This window comes from Bos grunniens, chromosome 25 (assembly GCF_055505025.1).
Source record: "Bos grunniens cultivar Pamir isolate PY7600 chromosome 25, Bosgru_T2T1.0, whole genome shotgun sequence".
Lineage (NCBI taxonomy): Eukaryota > Metazoa > Chordata > Mammalia > Artiodactyla > Bovidae > Bos > Bos grunniens.
In genome coordinates, this window is record NC_141189.1 from 16426329 (window position 1) to 16447676 (window position 21348).

Sequence of the window (21348 nt, forward strand, 5' to 3'; positions counted from 1 at the left end):
AATGGTGATTTTCTGTTTATTGCTCAAAACCAAAAATCCAGAAGCAAAGGCGGGGACACCATGGGAAGGGGGCATGGCAGGAAAGGGGTAGGGGTCTTGTCCCAGCTCTCCGCTTCATCCCTCTTCTTCTGACCCTCTAGGGTTAGAGGTTAGGCCAGGGCCAGAGAAACTGGGAAGGACAGAGCCTTCCTGGCCAAAGGAACAGCAGAGCTCTTGGGTATAGTCCCTGTGGGGTGCCCTGGGCTGGAGGTGCCCCAGGAGTTGCAGCTGGGACTGAGTTCCCCTCCCAGGGTCCAAAAGCAGGTAGAGTCGGTGGGGCAGGCCCCTTGTTTGGCAACTGAGAAGAGGAGGCTTTCGGCACAGGATGCTGGTTTATTTACTGTAGGGTCCCCAGGGCCATCAAAGCCCCCTTGTGGGACCAGGAGACTATTTACACAGCAGGGAGGAAGGAAGCCAGAGACCGGGTCCTGTGCTCCTTCCTGCCCAGAATGAGGAGAGGAACGGCGTCCTGCAGCCTTTGTCTTGGTGTTCAGATGGATACTTCATACTCGCGTGTATCCTGGAAACAGAGAGATGTATCAGCTGCTGGAGTGGGATGGAGGTGGATGAGAGCAAAATAGGTATCCACAAGGAAGGGGAAAGACTCTGCGTTTGTTTGTTTGTTTGTTGTTTTTTGGCCACAGAATGCAGGATCTTAGTTCCCGACCAGGGATTGAACCATGGCCCCTGCATTAAAAGTGTGGAGTTCCAGTTCACGCTGGAGCCAAATTCCCAGTCCCTTGGTACTAAATTTACCCTTGAAGTTCCCTTAAATTGCCCATTAAATATAGAATGGTGTGGTCTCAGATGTAGTTCAACACAGCCTGTTTTCTTTCAGCACAGGAGCAAATGGCTTTTCTTTGGTCGAATACCAAATAAATTAACTGATTTAAATACCCCTTGTATAAGAAAACTTTGCCTTTAAATAGCAAAATACATTGTCTATCAAATGATAGAGTTTTTACTACTGGGCTTCCAGGGAAATCCAAGACTGTATTTTTCAAATAACATTGATCACTGGGAGTTTGGCAGCCATGGGATATGAATTGGGCTGAATCTGGCCAATGGATATGTTTGGTTCACTCTACAGTATCTTTTTTTTTTTTCACTCTACAGTATCTTAAAATCACATAAAAATTGAAATTTCTGGATCTTCTCGGACAATTGGAAGATCTGGCAATTGAGCCTAGGTTTCCGCCAGAGGATGAGATGGTTGGGTGCCATCACTGATTCAATGGACATGAACTTGGGCAAACTCCAGGAGATGGTGAAGGACAGGGAAGCCTGGTGAGCTGCAGTCTGTGGGGTCACAGAGTCAGACACGACTTGGCAACTGAACAACAATTCCACCACAAAGAGGATGGAGTACACATTTTCCAATTAAATTAGCCACAGTCCCCACCACTCCCTATTGGCCCACTGACTTGCTTTGTTCACTGATGTGGCCTTTGTAGGCAGCTGAGTTTGCAGTTCCCAAGACTGATATTACAGAGACCTTGAGAGAAGCGTATAGGGTCCCAGGGGAGCAGAGGGGTGGGGCACTCTAGGGTACGGGAAAGGCTCACCCCAGCTTCATACAGTGGATTGCTGAAGTCTGACTCCACCGTGATGGGGCTGTAGGAATGGGAGCCCGAGAAGCCGAAGAGGGATTTTCCCTGTAGCCTGGGAAAGGAAGGAGATAGAGGGGCTTATCGAGAAGTGAGCCCCCAACCCCCCCTCACCCGGGCTTCTGTGCCAGGCAGGCAGGACGTCTGCCCTGGCCAGCAGCTCCCCGAGTCAGGTACTTACTTGGTGTAGTATATGTAAACACCACTCCCAAGGATGATGACCAAGCCCAGGGGCAGCAGAATGGCCAAGGCGAGGTTTCCACCCTCCAGCTGCCGTGACGGGTCAGTGGTCTGGGTCACTGGAGAGAGGAGGAGAGGCCAGTGAGCTGGCACTGGGCCCACCCTGGGCTCTCCCAGCCTCCTGCCCTGGGCCCTGAACCCCTGGGCCCTCACCCCGCCGGGGATCTGGCCTCCTGCCCCCGGCCTCTGCCTTGCCCTCCCAGCTCGGCCAGGCCTGGGTCTCCACTGTGCCCTCACTGACCTTCCAGTTTTCGGTTGTCCAGGAGCTCCTCAAAGGCCACTGCAGGGAGAGGAGGGGGAGGGGACGGGGTCTGAGCCAGGGAGGGAAGGAGGCTGCAGAGAGGGCCGGGAGCCCGGTGGGGCTGGGTCGGACAGCCTGGTTTCTCTGCCCTCTGCTCAACCTTAGCTTGATCCTTCCCTCAGTGGGGGCAGGGCCTTGGTCGTCCTTCTCCAGACCCCTGGGGAGTCTAAACCCACCAGGGCTGTAGAATTTGTCAAAAATAAGGAAACTGAGACCAGTCCAGAGGGCAAGGGACTGCCAAACCAAAGCCCCCTGTCCTACTTCCCTTAGGATGAGTCCATGACCTTGAACTTCCCCAGGGCTTGTGGATCTACCTCTGAGGATGACAGCCCATGGGAGGTGAACAGGAAAACTCAGCAGTCTCGAATGTGCTACCTAACTTTCCCTGCCCTGTCGCATCCCAGACACTGCTATGCCCCTTCCTGCCCTGCATGCCCAGGCACCTTTGCAGAGTGGAGGCTGGCTGGTCCACTGGGAGGGGTGGCCGGGCACACAGGTGATGGTGACCTCGCCGATGAGCTCAAAGCCCTCATAGCAGAAGAAGCGCAGAGACTCGCCAGCCTGGTAGTGATGCTTGTATAGTGTCTGGTAGCCATTCTCTGGCACCCCAGGGTTCAGGCACGGCTCGTACTTCACTGCGGGGAAGAGGTCAGCCATGGACCAGCTGCACTGTGAGCAGGCCACCCAGCCACCTGTCCCAGGGTGTCCCCAGACTCACAGGCGCACTTGGGGACCCGGTCGCTCCACTTGGGCGTGCCCGTGTCCCGGCTGTAGCAGGTGAGCATGGCCGCCCCCTCCAGGCTGTACCCGGGTAGACAGCGGTACTGGACATGGGAGCCAACCGGGAAGCCAGCATCGGAGGTGGTACGGTGCCCATTGGTGATCTCACCCGGGTCGGCACAAGTCATGACTGTTGACAAGAGAGCAAAGTCACGGGGAGCCGGGGCCTTAAAAGATCTCCTAGAAGCTGAGAGCTGGGAAAGCCCTGAGCCATAGGCCATCTCCTTGGGGCAGACCCCCACCCTCCACCACCTCCCTCTCCTTCCTCAGAATGAAGAGAGCAGGAATTGGGAAAACTTTAAAAATTCAATGCATTTTACATATCAGATTTCCCAGTATTGTTGCCTGGAGAATTCCATGGACAGAGGAGCCTGGTGGGTTACTGTCCGTGGGATCGAAAACAGTCAGACATGACTGAGCGGAGCTGACACTTTTCTTCCAGAAGACCGACTGTGTGGGGCAACCTGGGCCCCCATCCCAGGGTGAAATTTGAAATAGTGAACCACTTAGCCAGAGCAAACCAGCTAAATGCCCGCTGTGTCAGCCCTGCCTGGCAAATCATCAGCAGAAGAGGGGTCCAGCCCTCCTGCTTCCCTCATTCTTAGCCCAGTCTGCTCACTTATGTTGCCTGCCTGGCCCCTGTGGGTATCTGTTCACAGACATGCTACGAAAGAGTCCCAGGCAAAGCCGTTTCCTATATACAGACGTGTGCAAGGCACCCTGCTAAATGTTTTACAAACACGATATCATATACCCTGATGAGGGATCAAGGTCACTGTCATCTCCCTTGGGGCTCAGAGTTCAAGGCAGTCAAATGACTGGCCTATGGTCACTCAATCAGAAAGTGGCAGAGCTGGAACTGTTCAGGGTCACAGCCATGGAGCATTGAGCTGAGTTTCAGAGACCTGGGTCTCAGCTCAGCTGAAGGCTCAGTGTGAGGCCTGGGGCGGGTCCTCTCCTTAGACTTGGGCAGCTGGGTCAGACCCTATCCCCTCCGGGCCCTGCTCTCATGTCTTCCTGTCCCTGCTCCATCCTATCTGGTTTCTGGGTTAGACATCCTGTGAATCCTTCAAGGAAAGGGGACCTGTGTCAACTAGAAAGTTTTCCTGGTGTCCAGTCGAAATCTGGCTTCCTGAAACTTATCCTCATTGGTCCCACTGTTCCTCCTGCGTTCCAGATGAAAGACCTACAGCCCCATATCCTCATGACAGGCTTCCCAAAATTTGGCGAAAGTGACAAGATGCCACCCCTCTTTTCAATTCTAAAAGATAAACACTCCCAGCTCCTTTAAATGCCGCCTCCTCTGTGAAATCTTCAGCCCTATCTGTGGGGTAATGCACCCTCCCTTTTCCCACAGCCCTTCTTCATACTTACAGCAGCTAGTACTTACTGTTTACTATCACCAGGTACTAATGTGAAAAACTTTTCATTTGCTTTTCACAACACCCTATTCCTACTTCACGGATGAAAAAACTCAGAGATGTTAAGTACCTTGCCTGAAGTTACCCAGCACTTAGCACTGTAATATCTTGAGTTAAGTATCTGTCCCTCTCCGAGACTGTGAGCTGTGAGCTCTGTCTCCGTAGGTAGGGTTCCCAACCTCTCTGTACAACCCCAGCCCCAACCCAGCATGGCACTTTATTGACTGCATTAAAATTAACCAAGTTCTCTGACGAGCTTAGGCCCCAGCAAAGTGGCTCCCCGTAATGTCAAGCGTTGGGGACTGAGAGACTGGAGAAGGGCCAGGTAAGGGGTGGAACTCAGACGGAGCAGAGGCGGGGTTAAGAGACTGTGGGGGCGCGGCCACGAAAAGATGAGGCGGGTCCCAGAGGGCCAGGGCCGTGACCCAGGACAGCGCGAGACGAAGGGATGTAGCCGTGGGAAGTTGAGACTGGGGAGCAAAGAGGACAGTTTCGGGACACCGAGGAGCAGAGGAGTGGTATACCCAGGGGACATATGGTCAGGGCCTAAAGAAGATCTGGGCAAGACCTAGAGCGAAGGGGTGGAGCCCAGACAAAACAGGGGCGGGGACAAGATGGGACGAAGCGGGGCGCAGAGGGGATGGGCGGGGCCCAAGCAGAGCAGTGAAACACAGGTGGGCAGGGGCGGGGCCATGAGTGGCAGGGGCGGGGTCCGGGCTCACTCTTTTGGCAGGCGGGCGGCGCTGCGCTCCAGGACAGGTCCCACTGGCAGGTGAGAATGTCGGAGCCGAGCAGCTCATAACCAGGCTCGCATTGATAAGTAAGCACCGTGCCCCGGATCAGGTCCCCGTGGGAGGCCGTCCTCCAGCCCCACTCCGGAGGCGGCAGCTCGGGGCACGTGTCGTTCCTCGGGACTTCTGCAGAGGACAGACAGCGAGTTTGGAGGCTGTCCTGAGACCCAGGGCGCCCTTCCAGCTTTGGAGGCCTCTCTGACTTGCGGGACCCCTGCCCATCTCGGGACCCTAGGCCTTCGTACCTTTGAAGTGCAACACGAAACCCTGGCCCAGGCCCGGGTTGGGGGGTCCGGGCGGTGCCTGGAACTGCAGCGTGAGGTCGGACCCAGAGGAGAGGAGGCGGCGGCGCGGTTGAGGCCCTCGCAGCTGGGCCAGGACTCGTGCACTTGGACCGTCCCCATCGAACAGCGTCAGCATATCCCCTTCGCGCACATTCAAGCTGCAGAGTGGGGCATGGGTTATGATCAGCTCCTCCCGTCCAGTTCTGCTCAATCCTAACTCGGTTCATTACTAACCTTACCTACTCTCCAGTTGCCTGTCCCATGCCTCAGGTTTGGATCAATTATGGGCTTCTCCATGCTAGCCGCTCCAGGTTCCATTGGTTTCTCCCGATTTCTGCTTCCCAGTACCCAACCCTGCTCACTGCTAACGCCTTCTACTCCCCAGTCCCTTCTCTATCACCGGGTGATGCTTAACTCCAAAAGCCTGTGATTGGTCAGGCTCAACTCCAGCTCTGACCAACCACAGGCCATGCTCAACTCCAGCTCTGACCAACCACAGGCCATGCTCATTACCACCCCGCCCAATTCTAGGCCCCGTCTGAGTACCTGCTTTTTGAGCTATGCCCACTCTAGTTTTGTCCAGGCACATGACCACCTCACATCAAATGAGCTCTTTGGATTTCCCCCACACCTATACTCATCTTGTGTGCTGCTGCTGATGCAACACTTGGGCCTGGGTCCCTGGAAATCACTCCACAGGTGGCCTTGGAAACAGTCAAACAGTGAGACTCCAGGCCACAGCCCCCTTTTCACAATAGCCCCTGAGGAAGGCTGCATTACCCCATTTGCTTCTCCAAGGTTTTCCACCCAATACATGATTTGTCCCTAGGTCTACTCGATGTCCCACACCCCCATCCTGAATCCTTATACACCCTTTTAATCTGAACATATATCCACCGAATCATGTGAAAAAGCTCAAGACAGCTTTCACATGCCCTGAGAAAGCAGGGCAGTGCATTGTCATATCACATGGCTGAGCCCACACCCATCGCACCCTCTGTGGTACCCAAACGTACATCTCAACTTGGAGCAAGATGCGTTTTTCTTCCTGGACATGCAGACCCCACACACAGTCTTGGCCAGGGCTATAGCTCTGGGGCCAATCCGGAGAGAGGACCACACCAGCTGGCTCTGACAGCTCCCCTCCACACATGGCTAGGGGAGAAATGGTGTCAGATTCAGGATCAGGTGGGCATGCAGTCTACATTTCACCACCATTCTCACCACTCCCAACTCTGCACACCATACCTCCTCCCGGACTTCTATTATCTATTATCCACCTGATTCTTGCTATGCTTAGTCCTGTTGTGTCCAATCCCCAGCCCCACTCTTAACTCACCCCGCCCACTCACCAGCCGATGCATCACCACCCAATCTCTGACTTAGCCCAACTCCAGCCCTAGTTCTTGAAGATATTTGGGTTATGATCCCTGAATTCTGTAACAAGCCCACCAACTACTTAGCTAAGAAAACTGAGCTGAGCCTCTGAAAAGGACAGGGATTGATCCAAGGCCTGAGTTTACTAGGTTCTCTTTTCTGATGGCTTTCCTAGGTTCCCCGGATCAGGAGGTAGCCTGTGGACCGAAGGAAGTCTAGGGCGGTGGAGGGCTCACCCTTGCAGGCTGGCTCCGTGTCATTCCAGTGGGGTTCTGTAGGATCCACACATTCAATGACATTGGGGGGACCAGGGGGCTCCAGGGCATATCCTGGGAGGCACGAGAAGGTGGCCAGTGCCCCTGGGCGGTACTCAGGGTCCGTGGTGGTGACGTTGCCATGTGCCAGGAAGGGGGCGAAGCAGCGATCTTCCTCAAAGGCTAGAGAGGAGTCAGTCACAGGAAGTAAACATTAGGACAGGGACTTCCCTGGCAGTCTGGTGGTTAAAACTCTGTGCTTCCAATGCAAGGGCTGCAAGTTCAATCCCTGGTCAGGGAACTAAGATCCTACATGCCATGTAGCCAATAAATAAATACTTTTTAAATACACACACACAATAGGACAGGCCTCTAGGGATCTCAGACTGGGGAACTGGGCTGAATTCCAGTGTGGTTTGGCCCCCCAGTGGGTTATTTAAAATTGAATGCCCTTGGGTTTAGCTTTCACTCTCCAGTTTCCCCCAAACCTTAACATTCCTCATTGGCACATTTATGTTAGCTCCTTGGCCTCTAGACAGAGGCTGAGACCAGTCAAGTCCCAGCCACTATTCTATAGATGAGGACACCAGGTCCGTAGACAAAAAGCCATTTGCCCCATGTCACAGGGTGGGGCAGTGGCAGAACCAGACGTTCTTAAGCCCAGACTCTTTGATTCCCAGCCAGAAACGCTTGGCTCTGGAAGCTGCAATGGACTGAGGGGGAAAGGGTGCCTTTGGAGACTTGGCTCATGTAGGTGTGCTCACTCCTCAAAAATAACAGTTGACTTCTGATCATCCCTGATAATCCATACTGTGGCTGGAATCCAAAAGTGAGGCAAATACAAAAAGCTACTTATTTAACTTTGGGCTAAGGCAGTGAAAATGAACATTTGTAGAGCATTTTAGTTTTTACCCATCTGATCATATCTTAGCTGCAAAGACTCAGGTAAGATTCAGAAAGATACAGAAAGAGTCTGAAGCCCATGGAGCAATAGTGACCCACAATTATGGAGGCAGGCCTCAGACCTAGAAATTCTCTTTGCAGTCTCAGAATCTAATATGCAATTTATTTATCAGATCCACTGTTCTATTTCACTGTTACTTAACCTGGTAAGGTGTGATGTCCAAATCCTATGCACCCATCAGGGCACAGTGCAAATTCCCTTTCTCCCTTGATTCATATCAGAAACCAGCCCCTTTCATCGCTGTACATTTCACTTTCTTTGTCTCTTTCCTGCTACTGTTTGCATAAATCCTCGACTTGAGACACAGGGAAACTCTCTGTATCCCAGACATATCAGGCTTTTCTCTACCTCTCTACTGTTGCTCACACTGTTCTTTTATCTGATGCTCATTTCCAATCTTTGTCTTTTAAAGTTCTCTCTATCCTGTAAGTCCTAGTTCAAATGACTCCTCCTATGATCACTGACTTCCTTGCTTCTACCTATCTGGCATCCAGTCTTCCTTCCTCTGTTAAGAGCACTCCTATTTTCATTTTGGGTCTCATGCCCTCCCCACTTCCAGTCCATGAGGTTCAGCTGGGGCCAACTAGGAATGGACGTGTGATGTGGATCTGCCAAACATTATACCACCTGACAGTGACTGGCTCAGGCATAGACATCTGACCTAAGCCAGGACATTGAAAGCCTTTCCTGGCATCTTTGCTGAAGCTCTTAGAAAAGTGGTATGCTTCCTCTCTTTTTAATGGAGTTACTAAAGCTGGTGGTGTGTAAATCTGGAACTGCTAGGTACACAGGCTGAGAGTCTGCCTAAGAATGAAGCCAGCCAAGAGGGAAGAAAGGAGAGATGAAAGCAACTGGCCTCTTGGCTGTGTACCTGAGACCAGCTGTACCTGGATCCAGCCATACCTGAAGCTTAAGTAGAAAGGCCACCTCAGGAAATTAGACAGAATCTTTGTCCCTTGGGGATCAGGAGGCAAGTCAGTTTAGAGGAATCCAAACATGGAGATGAGCAGAGATGGAATATGTGCTTGTGACCATGCCCGGGCATCAGGAAGAAGGGAAAGTGGGGGAGTTGGGGCCCCAGGGGGAAGGCTGTTACCTTCAAATCGGAGGCTTAGCAGCAGGGGATTGGCAGGTGTCTCTGAAAGCAGCTCCACATAGAGAGACTGGGCATCACTGATGAGACCCCGCTCTGGGACATCATCCATGTCTGAGTCATAGATCACTGGTGAGAGGGGACTGCCCCCTGAGCGTACCATCAGCCTGGGATGAACAGAGGTGGTCAGGAGCTTGGCTTCCCCTAGGAAGCTGCTTCACCTCTTGCCTGCTCTAACTTAATTTCATAGCTATTGCTTTCAAATATTAACTATATGCCATGGACTCTTCTAAGCCTGTACACATTTTATCTCATTGAATTCTCACAAGAACCCTCAAGTCAGATACTATTATTATCCCTCATTTTATAGATGAGAAAATTGAGGCACAGAAAGGGTAAGTAACCTGTCCAGCATCACAGAGCAGCTAGTGACAGACCTGGGGTACCAGTTTATTAGATAAAGACTGAGGATAATGATGATGATGGTAAACACATTTAGAGTGCTTACAGTGTGCTGGTCACTCCAAGAATTTCACTTATTTTTAATTCATTTGTCCTCACAGAAACATTAAGAGGGAGCTACTATTATCTCCATTCTACAGATGAAGAAAATGAGGCACAGAGAGGTTAAGTGATCGTCTCGGTTTTCACAGCTACACTGCCTAAGAAAGGGGAAGGACTGATCTCCATTTAACATAGATCCCAACTGGGATGCCCCTAGTCTGCTGCCTCCCTGCGGTAGCCTTCCTATTTCCTTGAAGGGGGAACCTCTGACCCAAGGCTCAGACCCTCACCGGTCATTGTCCTCATCCAGCGAGACTCTCTCGAAGTGCAGGTGCAGCCGGCGTCCCTCGGCTGCTTCAATGACCCAGCGGCAGGTAAGGTTGGGCCCTGCAGCTCCCCCAGGCTCAGGGGACACGATGCGGCCAAGAGTAGCATTGTGGATGGTGCCCCCACAGGATGCTGTGGGCAGAGGGGCAGCAGGTTAAGGCGACTTGTCCTTGTCCCATCCTCAGAGCTGTTGCGCCCACAGCTCTGCCTGGGCCCTGGCCTTGGGATGACCTCTGCCCTACAGGCTCACCCCAGGACTTTTCCATGCCACTACCCAGGTAAGGAACCAGCTCTGGAATACAAAGACCCCAGGCTGGACACCCCGCCCCCAGGATGGACACTCCCCAGATGTGGACACCCTGGGGTGGGGAGTTATGAGGGATTCCCCCCAGGTGGCACTAGTGGTAAAAAAGAAAAAAAAAAACAACCCTGCCTGCCAATGCAGGAGATGTAAGAGATGCAGGTTCAATCCCTTGGTGGGGATCGTCCCCACCAAGGAGGAGGGGCACGGCAACCCACTCCAGTATCCTTGCCTGGAGAATCCCATGGACAGAGGAGCCAGGCAGGCTACAGTCCATAGGGAAGCAGAGAGTTGGACATGACTGAAGCAACTTAGTATACACGCATAAGCACGTGCCCCCAAACTGAAGCTCTCCGATGGCGAATACTCAGGATAGGCTCCCAGGATGACGGCTCTCCAGTACAGAGACCCTCCAGATACAGACCTCAAAAGTGATTTCCTCTAGGATGAGCGTTATCCAAAACAGGGACCTCTAGAATGATGACTCCCCACGTGGGACCCTCCAGGAATTCCCTGGCAGTCCAGTGGTTAGGACTCCATGCTTCCACTGCTAGGGGCACGGGTTCAATCCCTAGCCAGGGAACTAAGATCTGGAAACCCTCCAGATGGGATTTCTCCAGATGGAGACCTTCCAAGAATGGAGACACCAAGGATGGAGACCCTTAGGGTGAAGAGCTCCAGAGGGAGACCCTAGGATAGGGACTCTTCAGGATAAAAAAAAACCTTCAAGATGGGTGCTCCCCAAAGACAGAGATCCCCAAAGACAGACCCCTCCAGCGGGGCTCCTGGGACGGAGAGGAGCAGGAGACTCACCCATGCAGCTGGGGGGCTCACTGCTCCAGGCTGGCCGGGTGCCATTGAGGCAGACGAGGGTCTCCTCTCCCTGCAGCTGGTAGCCCGAATCACAGTGAAAAGTGGCAGTGCCTCCAGGGTGAAGGTCTGTCACACTCACGTCCCCATGTGCTGGCTGGGGAGGGAAGCCGCAGCTCAAGAGGTAGGCTGGATCAGGCAGAGAAGGAGAAGACCTCACTTTCCCATGCCACCCTCTCTCACTGACCCCCCAGCACTTCCTCCCCCTCTTTCCACCCCCCCACCCCCAGAGGCACACACTGGCTTCATACTGGAGTCCTTACGTGGACACATTTTCTCTCGAGGAGGTAATTTCCACACCCCTGATGTCCCCTAATCTTTGTAATCTACTCCCTTGGGCCCCCATTTTACAGATGAGATGATAACCTGAGACTCAAAGAAATTCTGGACCCTAGCTAGCACTCATTGGCTGTGTGACCTCAGGCAAATCAGTTGACCACTCTGAACCCCATCCAGCTCTAATAATAACACATGGTATTTGCAGAGCCCACTCAGCTTCCAAAATGAGTTCATGCAGCACTTTTGAGGAGGAAGGCTGTGACCCACTTTCTAGATGTAGAAATTGAGGCTCCGAGTTATTAAGTGGCTCATATCATTTTCTCCCCTCCACACCCACAGACTTCCTTCCACTGAGGTGCACTGTGGTATTATATCCTCAGCTCTCATCCAAAGGAGTCACAATGAGCTCCTTTAGAAAGTATTTTGCCATTAAAGACTCTAATACTCAGTACCCTCTGAGTAAGTCTTCCACAGAAAGTAAAGTGCTAGGGAAAGCTCTGCTTTCCCTAAGCAACTGGTTTGTCTTCTTTCCTGTCGTGAGAGCTCTGGAATCTCTCTTTTTGCACTGGCTGCTGGGAAGCTCAGAATCAGATGGAGTGAGACTTGCTCCCAGTAACAGTGGCTTGTCCATCCACATTCTTTTTTTCCAGTCATGCTACTCAGCCTCTGGGATCTTAGTTCCCCAACTAGGGATTGAACCCAAGCCCTCAGCAGACACAGCACAGAGTCTTAACCACTGGACAACCAGGGAATTTCCATCCACATTCTTTTTTTTCCCCCAAATTTAATAAGCATTACCTGATGCCAATTTTTTTCTTAGTTATTCTATTTAATTTTATTGCTTGTGGTCTTTTTTTGAAAGCCTCCTGAAATTCTTGCAGTCATATGAGATAAAACAAATAAATAGAAAGTGCATTGGTAGTCAATGATGGACTCTGAACTTGATCCTGACAGAGCTCTGTATGTCTGGTTAAGCAGAGCTCATCAAGAAGGCCTTCCTGGGGACTTCCCTGGTGGTCCAGTGGCCAAGAATCCATCTTGCAATGCAGGGGACGCTGGTTCCATCCCTGGTCAGGGAACTAAGATCCTACACGCCACTGCAACTAGAGAGACTGTGTACTGCAACAGAATATCCTGGATGAGTCAGTGAAAATCACGTGTGCTGCAGCAATTAACACCTGACACAGCCAAATAAATAAAATAAAATAAAGTGTAGCAATTTTTAAAAGCTGGCAGGAGTGCTTCCTGGAGGAAATACCTCAAAGCTGGATCTTGTAGGAGGGGCAGGCTGTGGTTAGCAGAGGGTCCAGCTTGTCTAGGCATTTGCTTTTTCTGACTCTCCAGTCCTGAGCGATTCTGTTAGAGACGCTAGTCTCTCCGTGTTTCAAAATTCAACAAGCATTTCCTTGGCTGGGTCCGAGGGCCAGAGGTGAAACAGACTAAAGCCTTGCCTTCAGGAGTTCATGGTCTACTAAGATCAACACAAATACGACCTTGTAGATCATGCTGCTGCTATTGCTAAGTCGTTTCAGTCGTGTCTGACTCTGTGCGACCCCAGAGACGGCAGCCCACCAGGCTCTGCCGTCCCTGGGATTCTCCAGGCAAGAACACTGGAGTGGGTTGCCATTTCCTTCTCCATTGTGTGAAAGTGAAAAGTGAAAGTGAAGTCGCTCAGTCACGTCCGACTCATAGCGACCCCATGGACTGCAGCCTACCAGGCTCCTCCATCCATGGGATTTTCCGGGCAAGAGTACTGGAGTGGGGTGCCATTGCCTTCTTCTTGTAGAGCACAGGATCTGGGCATTTCCTGGTGGTCCAGTGGTTAGTGACACTGAGCAGGGCCCTGTGGGGCTTCTAAGCACAAAGCCTTTCTGTGTCCCCCATTTCTTTGGTTATGGGAAACAGCCTTCATTCAGCCTCTATGACTTTCCCTCAGTTCTAATGGGCAGCTTCTAGCAGCTATTAATTAGGGAAGGGAGGGGATGCTGAGACCAGGGAGAGTCAAGAGAAACAATAGTGGGACTTCCCTGGTGGTCCAGTGGCCAAGACTCTGATCTTCCAATGCAGGGGGCTGGGCTTCAATCCCTAGTCAGGGAACTAGATCCCATATGTGGCAACAAAGATCCCCAGTGCTAGAACTATCAATTAAACCCAGAGCAGCCAAATAAATATTTGGTTTTAAAAAGAGAAATAATAGTGCACCCCGAGGACACAGTCCTATTTCCCCATCAATGAATACACACAACAATATCTTTGAGCTATTTTGTAGATGCTGAAACCCCTGCCAGGTGGGAGAAGCTAACAAAAATTAACGATGGCATGCTGCCCACAAGTTTATAGACCCCAGACCAGTTGGACATGAAGGTTGATGATGCTGACTTCTACTGATCTCACCACCAACCCATCAGGAGAATATCCACGAGCTGATCAGTCCCCCTTTGAACAATTACTATAAGACTTCTCATTTTCTCTAAGTTGGGACACATTATTTTGATGTCATTAGCAAGCTCTGGGCCCCTTTGCCTGGCAAAGTAACAAAGCTCTTCTTTTCTACATCACCCCAAACTCTGTCTCTGAGATTCGATTCAGGACTGGTGTATAGAGAAGCCAAGCTTTCAGCATCCTTGCTGCTGCTGCTAAGTCGCTTCAGTTGTGTCCGACTCTGTGCGACCCCACAGAAGGCAGCCCACCAGGCTCCCCCGTCCCTGGGATTCTCCAGGCAAGAACACTGGAGTGGGTTGCCATTTCCTTCTCCAATGCATGCAAGTGAAAATGAAGTCACTCAGTCATGTCTGACTTTTTGCGACCCCATGGACTGCAGCCTTAGGGCTTGGCAATTTCACTGCTGGGCCAGGGTTCAATACTTGGTAGGGGATCCTGCAAGTCACACAGTGGCCAAAACAAGACACATCCCCCACCTCCCGCAAAAAGAAAAAAACAAAAAAAACCCCCAAACACTGTAATTTCAATAAACTTTAGCTTCTGTGATGGCTGCCTATGACTGACAGACTCAAGCCTGAACACTTTAGATTGAAGGGGCTTGAAAGCCCCTTCCACAACTGGGTCTAGCCCAAGGTATAGTTTTGTGACTCCTTATGGTCCCAATTCCATGTATTTTTCACATAATTTCCTCTACCTGCAAGGCTCTCATCTTACTTTTTCTCATCTTTCAAGGAATAACTGAAGTACCACCTCCTCCAGGAAGTTTTCCTGACCCCCCACTCCCCTTTTCAATAAAGTTAGGTGTTTTTTTTTTGGTCCATACAGAATCCACATGCATAAGTTTATCATCACATTAATGCCTGCCCATTGCCACTGTGAGACTGAACCAAACAGTTTTTATTTTGTCTCCTAAAAACCTAGCCTTGCTGATCAATTGATGCCACCAAGAGTCAATGTGGAGCAGTGCAAAGAGCAGTGAATTTAGAGATGGGCAGACCTAAGCTCCAATTCCAGCTGCACAACTTATTTGTTGTATGGCCTCGAACACGTGACTTTGCCTCTTGAGCCTTTTATCTGTAGATGACAATAACAATTCCTATCATTGAGGATTGGCCTTAAAGAAAAACACACCAAGCACCTGGAACTAGAAAGTCCTCAGAAAATGTTAATCACTTGCCCCTCAGCCTCAATTAGTAAACGACTGGGGGTCAGGGACTTGGGGATCTGACTTCTGACTCTGCAATGCATTTGCTAGTGGCCAAACCATCCTTGTAAGCTTTGAGGCTTTGTCTTCCTCTCAGAGACAGAGTTGACAATGGCCACCCCCAGGGCTGCTGTGAGAAGGGGAGGCAAGGAGAGTTGGTGAAAGGGTTTCGTAAATGGAAACGTTTGTTGGCCCTGGGGTGAGGGGTGATGGAGCCTTTGACCATTCAGAGAAGCTAATGGGGACCCTGTGGATCAGAAGGCCCAGTTAGTGGAGACTGGCAAGGACTTAAACAGGGCCTCAGTCCCAAAGGGGCCAGGAGAAGCTGCAGAACAAGGAAGACTGAGGCAGGTCATGAAGGCCCATTTACACAGTAGCCCTGCTTCCCCAGATGTTCCATTTAGCCTAACGAGTCCTATTTTCAATGCACTAGGGATGTGGCTGCTTAAAGGAGCCAGTGGGGAGCCATTTTACAATATCTGAGGCCTAGCCCTCAGCCCTGGGCCCTCAAGGCCTGCCCTTGCTCCCCAACAACCAGGCCCTAACCACCAACTACATGTACCCCTACTCACTGGTCTCTCTACAGGTAGGTTTGCTGACTCCACCTTGCACACCTGACCCCATGGGCAGGTCCAGAAGAAAGATTACAGGAGAGGGTGTGAGGAAGGGATAATGGTTGCCTGTGTCCTGGATAAAGTCACAAGGGATCCAGGGTCTGCAGAGCTCACAAGGGGGCAGCAAAGCCATGAAATGACATGAAGGGACACAATTCCCTCTCTGTTTCTGAGCCGAGGAAGGGACTTTGGAGATGGCAGCAATGTCCAGAAAAGGATCATGGGCTGGGCCCCTGGCCTCATGCACGCATGTATGCTAGAACATGCACTTGCATCGTGGGAAGGTTTCCATACACACAGGCAAATATGGATGAACACGTGTGTGTAGGCTGTCTGTGGGCGGGTGCTGGAGAATGCAAGCATGCGCAAACACGTCCCCTCTTTCTTGCCTGCTCCCCCGGAAGTCAGCAGGATCTTTTTAGGTCACAAATCTGAGGCTGTCACTATCTTGCTTAAAACATTTTGAAGTGGCTCCTCCTCCCCTGTAAGGATAATGTAGTCTGAGAACTCCTCACTGAAGCTAGTAAGGCCCTTTGTGATCCAAATCTGACCTACCTCCCAGTCTAGTCTCCCTACCACTTTCTGGGCTTTTCCTGTAATAGCAACGATCAACATTTTTGAGCCCTCGCTAGGCACCAGACAGTTTTAAGCACTTGTATGGATTCATCTGACCTTCCTAATAATGTGATGAGGTAAGTAACATCATCCTCATTTTTCAGTTAAGATAATGCAGTCCAGAAAGGTTAAGTAACTCACCCCAGGTCACACAGGACAATTCTATATTCCATGCTGAGTGACCTCAACTCCTCTGGGTGGGTGTCACAATTTTTTTTTCTCCCCTTTGGGTCTTGGGATATGTTTTTTGATCCATCTAGACATCTGCCTTTCTCTTTCTGTCCCTCCCACCCTTTCCCTAGTTAACTCATTTCAGGTGTCAACTTAGTCATCACCTCCTCCAAGGAGGTGTTCCTATATTCCTTACAGAGGAAATTTAGGTCCCTTTGACATTTTGCCTATTGTCCTTCCATCATAGGGATTGGGGTCGTTATCTCACTGGATTATAATCATCTTGATTATTTGCCCATCTCCCTACCTAGATTCTGATTTACCTTTACATTTGGCTTGTTTAGTCTTCTCCTCAAGGATAACCCAGGGCTGGTATGAAGTGGGCTCTGGATAAAGATTTATTGAGGGAATGGATGAACTGTCCCTTGGGTGGGTGCACACCCAGACACAGATCTCTGTGTGAGATAAGTGTGTATAGGTCTCCTCTGGGGCTTCCCTGGTGGCTCCTGGTAAAGAAAGCTCCTGTCAAGGCAGGAGATGTGGGTTTGATCTCAGCTTTGGGAAGATCCTCTGGAGGAGGAAATGGCAACCCACTTCAGTATTCTTGCCTGGAAAGTCCCATGGACAGAGGAGCCTGCCAGGCTATAGTCTATGGAATCACAAAAGAGTCAGACATGATTTAGCAACTAAACAATAAGAAGGTCTCCTCTGAGGATTCTGCCCCTCACCATCCTAGGCAAGAGGAAAAGGCTTTGACATCACTGTGAGCTTAGCAGGCCTATGAGATGTCCCCTGAGCCCAGTGTGGCCCCTGCCTTTCCATCAGGACCCCAAACTCCTCACCCTGATAGTGGATCCTGAAGCCAGCACCCCTGGGGACCCGTGGGCTCTGAAAGTGCAGGAGCAGCCGGTTGGTGGGACTCCGAAGGACCTGTCCTTCACCCAGCATGGAGGAGTTAGCCAGGAGTCGGGGGGCCAGACCTGGAGACCCCCCACCAGCCAGCACCAGAAGTTCCTCCTCCCGAGACAGGTTCAGCATCTGCACCTAAAGAAGCCAGATCCAGATCCGCCAGGGCAAATCAGCCAAGGTGGTAACCCCCTAAGCCCCCCACCCTTTTCACTGTATGTAACATCACAGTGACACTGGCCAAGTTGTAGAACTCTAGGAGAGTTTGTGAGAGCCTCAGAAACCAGGCTCATCGGAGAAAACAAGTTCTCTGTTTCTTAGGCCAAACCTGCGCACACCCCTGGGCCCAGAGGAAAGGGTTAGGAGGTTTCACAATAGGATGCCTAATGCAGTTACCTGGATCTCAATGCCGTAGCCAGGGTAGACATGGATACTGTACGTGCAGTCCAGGAGCCCCAGGGTGCGGCTGGCTGAGCTCCCTAAATCTGGGGATTCAACGTGCCCTTCGCCTTCGGAGATGTTGTTATTACACAGAACTAAAGAGACAGAAGCGCCAGGACTGAGAGATTCTCTGCATTCGTGCCCTCCCAGCCAAGCAACTCCGGGGGTCCCCATCCATCATCTCCCCAGCACCCTTCATAACTTAATCCAATGCTTACTCTTCCACGGGCGCCCAGAACTCCCTTCCCCAACTCTCAGATAAAAACCTAGAACGGCGCTGGTACATAGTAAGCATAGATCAATGCTAGCCTTTATGATTACTCTTAAGCAGAAGACCCTCTCCTATCTGGATCCCTTCTTCCACACATATGCAGCAGCCTCTCCCCTATCCACGCCCTGCTCCTCTCCCACATCCCCCATCAATCGTCTCACCTGGGCTGGTCACTGTTGTGGTGACAGTTGTCGTGGTGATAATGGTGGTCGTTGTCTCCTCTTCTCCTCCCTCGGGCCCCAGGGGTGGGCCTGGGGAGGCGGGACCGGGAAGGGGCGGGGCTGTGGTTCCTGGGGGCGGGGTCAGCAGCTCTGGCGCGGTGGGGCCTGCCCCCCTACCCCCTTTAGGGGTTACGGCGGTTGTCAGAGGCCCTGTGCCCGGCTCAGTGGCCCGAGGCAGAAAGGGTGCTGCAATAGTCTGGCCGACTGGAGGGGTTGCTAGTGTGGGGTCTGGATCAGATCCTGGGATAGGGCAAGGGAAGTCAGGGAACAGGAGGAGCAAATTGGTGGGCTTTGGTTGGGGAGTAGGGCTCAGGGAAACTGAGAGTTCCCATTGAGACCAAAAGACTTCCCCCACAAGGCACAGATCCCCCACCTCTCCCTTCCCCACCCCAGCTTCCCACCGCCTCTCAAGCCTTCCACATCCTGCCCTCCACCCTTTTTCTTCTCTGTGTCCAGGCCCTTCCACTCTGACAGTCTCATCGAGCATCTCTGTCTCTCCATTCAGATCTGGCTCCCTCTCCTGGTTACCCCTTTCTTGTTCCTCTGTCTTTTTCTTTTGCTCTCTCTAGAACTCTTGATCTCTGTTTAATATTCTCACCCCTCTCTGATTTTATGATTCTAAATCTACTAATCCTTGCTTTTCTCTCTCTTTCTGTGTGGTTTTTTTTTTTTTTTTTTTGTCCCACTCTATCTCTGATTCTGGTCTGAGTTTCCATCTGTCTTTCTCTTTGATCGTCTGCTTTTCCGTCTGGCTCTGTTTCTTGATCACTCTGGCTCTCTGTATACGTCCAGTTTTGATTCTCTCGAACCATCTCTCTGTCTCTCTCTGTATTTTACTGGCCTGGTTGCCCATCTCCCTGAGTTAATGTCCCTCCCTCTGCCTCTCAGCTTCTGCCACTCTGGGGGCCTCACCCGGCAGGTAGCCCATCTCTGGGCCCTTCCTCAGCAGGGCCCCATGGAGCAGCTCTGCCAAGGCTTCAGAGGCTACTGTGGGAGTCTCACTTCCAGGCTCCGGCAATGCCTCCTCCTCCTTCAGGGGCAGACCTAGGAGATGAAATCATCTGAGCTCTTCCACTGCCCCACACGCCTTCCTTCTCCAGAAAGATCTTTTCCAGAGCTCTTCCTCCCCAGTCAGCTGGGCCAGCAGGAGCTCGAAGGGTCCCAGACTGGGCTGAGAGCCAAGGCTGGAGGAGGGGCTCCCCGCTGCCCATCACACCCCCTAGCCCTTTCTTTCTCCCTTTTCCCCTAGGCCGTGTGGGCCCTCAGTAAGCACCTTGGACAGCGCCAGGAGGGCAGAGAAGCGGCGGGTTGCTACCTTCATTTTCCCCTTAGAGGTGCTCCCCGCAACCCCGGGGCTCTGCGGAGGGTCTGGCAGCACCTCCCAGCCCTTGCTTCTGCAGTGCTTAGCTTTCTCTCTGGGTTTCTGTCTGCAGTGTGGTTCTCTCTCTCGGCGCTACCCACCCCCACCCCCCACCCCCCCCCATTCTCTGCAGTCTCTGCCCCCTTTACTGGAGTCTGGCTAGAGGGTCAGAGTGGGGGAGTAAATATCTGGTCTCTGAGCACTGCCTCTGTTCATCTGTCTTTGTCCATACGTCCAAGAATATTTGTGTGTGCAGTGCCTGGCATCTCTCCCATCACCTCCATCTCCCACCCAGGTACCCTGCCTGCTTCTGCCGCCTCCGCAGATAGCCCCCCACCCGCAACTTCCCCAGCCCTTCTCCCTGGATTTAACCCCTGAGACGCTGCTAAAAGCTCCCCTCATTCGTTTCCCAACTCAATATATGGGGTTAGGGTATCCAGGTGCAAGCCAGAAAGCCCTGGCTTGCCCCCCTACTACGTCCGTCAGCTGTGCCCCTCCCCTCCCCCAGGAGCTCAGAAGACGCAGGATGTTCTGGGAAAGAAAGATATAGAACCCCCTCAGGGGGACCTTCCCGGGGGCCCACCGCCACGCACCCATGTCCTTACCCTGAATCCAGGGACAGCTCAGCAGAAATAGGAACAGCAGCTGGGGAGGCGGCGGATGCTGGGCCCTGGGAGTCCCCATGGCGACTCACACCAATTTCTCTCCTCTGCGACTCTCCTAAATAATCTAGCTGTCACCTTTCCTCCGTCTCCTTTTATCTTTCTTGTTAATTTTTACCCCTTACTAGCAGTTAGTAAGGGAGACAATTTTTCTGCCCTTTGGGACGGAGAGGTAGAACTAGGTAGGGGGTCGCCCGGAGCCCACCCTTCTTTGCCCAATCTCTTCTGTCCTCTGCTGCCGAGTGTGTGGGAGAGGGGGCGCGGCTCCGGCTGCAGGGGGTGGGGCCGAGAAGGGCGAAGGAGCCGGGTCGCCTGGGTTACCCTCTGGCTCAGGCGCCTGGGTCCCCCGGGTTGGCTGGATTCTAAGCTGGGGGAGAGGGTCGAGGCAAAACAGGTCCCGGGGACCTAGGGTGGGGTCGAAAATAGGGAGGGTCCCTACTGTGCTCTAGTGGGGCTTGGTGGGGAGGAGTGGAGAGGGGGTTGCAGAACCTGGAGAGCTGAGGCTCGGGCACTGGAGCTGCGGGAGAGAGAAGCTGAGAAAGGTGTCGAGCCCACGTCAGATCCTGGGGACGGGCGAAGGGAGGGGCCTGGGATTTATTTGGGGGCGGTGGGGGGAGGGAGGAGGAGGAAGTGCAGATGGAGGAAGGAGGGACCACACGAGCCAGGGTCGTAATCCTCACTCCCGCGGCCCCTAGGGGAAGCGAAGGAAACTCTGGTCCCAGCAGTAATTATACCCCCTCCCCCAACCATTCCAGCATATTTGAAAGCTGAATCTTCTCTTCCTGGTGTGCCCAGGGGGGCAGCGTAGCTGGATTCGCGCTTGCTCAGCCTCCCAGTATGCCCCCGGCTTACTTCCAGACCCTTTCAGAGGAGCTCATGTGGAATGGGCTTTCCCTTCCTCCAGGAGAATGACAGGTTCCTACGTTTGTGAGAAGTCTAAGGGGTGACAGGGTGGGACTTGGGGAGGGGAGACCCTCCCCTTCTAACGTACAACAGGACCCCAGCCAGC

The 21348-nt window shown here is 52.2% G+C and overlaps 1 protein-coding gene across 4 annotated transcripts; it reads right to left on the reverse strand.

Moving 5' to 3' along the window:
• Positions 1-20588, reverse strand: SEZ6L2 (seizure related 6 homolog like 2). Of its 4 annotated transcripts, none has more exons than XM_086374985.1 (18): positions 20283-20588; positions 19230-19361; positions 18258-18557; positions 17781-17920; positions 17321-17522; positions 11097-11282; positions 9946-10114; positions 9155-9318; positions 7077-7277; positions 6480-6618; positions 5425-5621; positions 5111-5305; positions 2906-3097; positions 2631-2822; positions 2128-2166; positions 1828-1945; positions 1605-1701; positions 1-559 (listed from the first exon to the last, which is right to left on the reverse strand). In XM_086374985.1, exons 1-18 carry the CDS (start codon positions 20359-20361, stop codon positions 530-532), a joined length of 2772 nt encoding a protein of 923 aa, XP_086231111.1. In that variant the 5' UTR covers positions 20362-20588; the 3' UTR covers positions 1-529. The 4 variants fall into 4 exon arrangements, with proteins under 4 accessions (XP_086231111.1, XP_086231113.1, XP_086231114.1 ...); XM_086374987.1 differs by having other exon boundaries at positions 1605-1726; positions 20283-20512; XM_086374988.1 differs by lacking the exon at positions 2128-2166 and having other exon boundaries at positions 20283-20512.
• Positions 20589-21348: the final 760 nt, after the last annotated feature.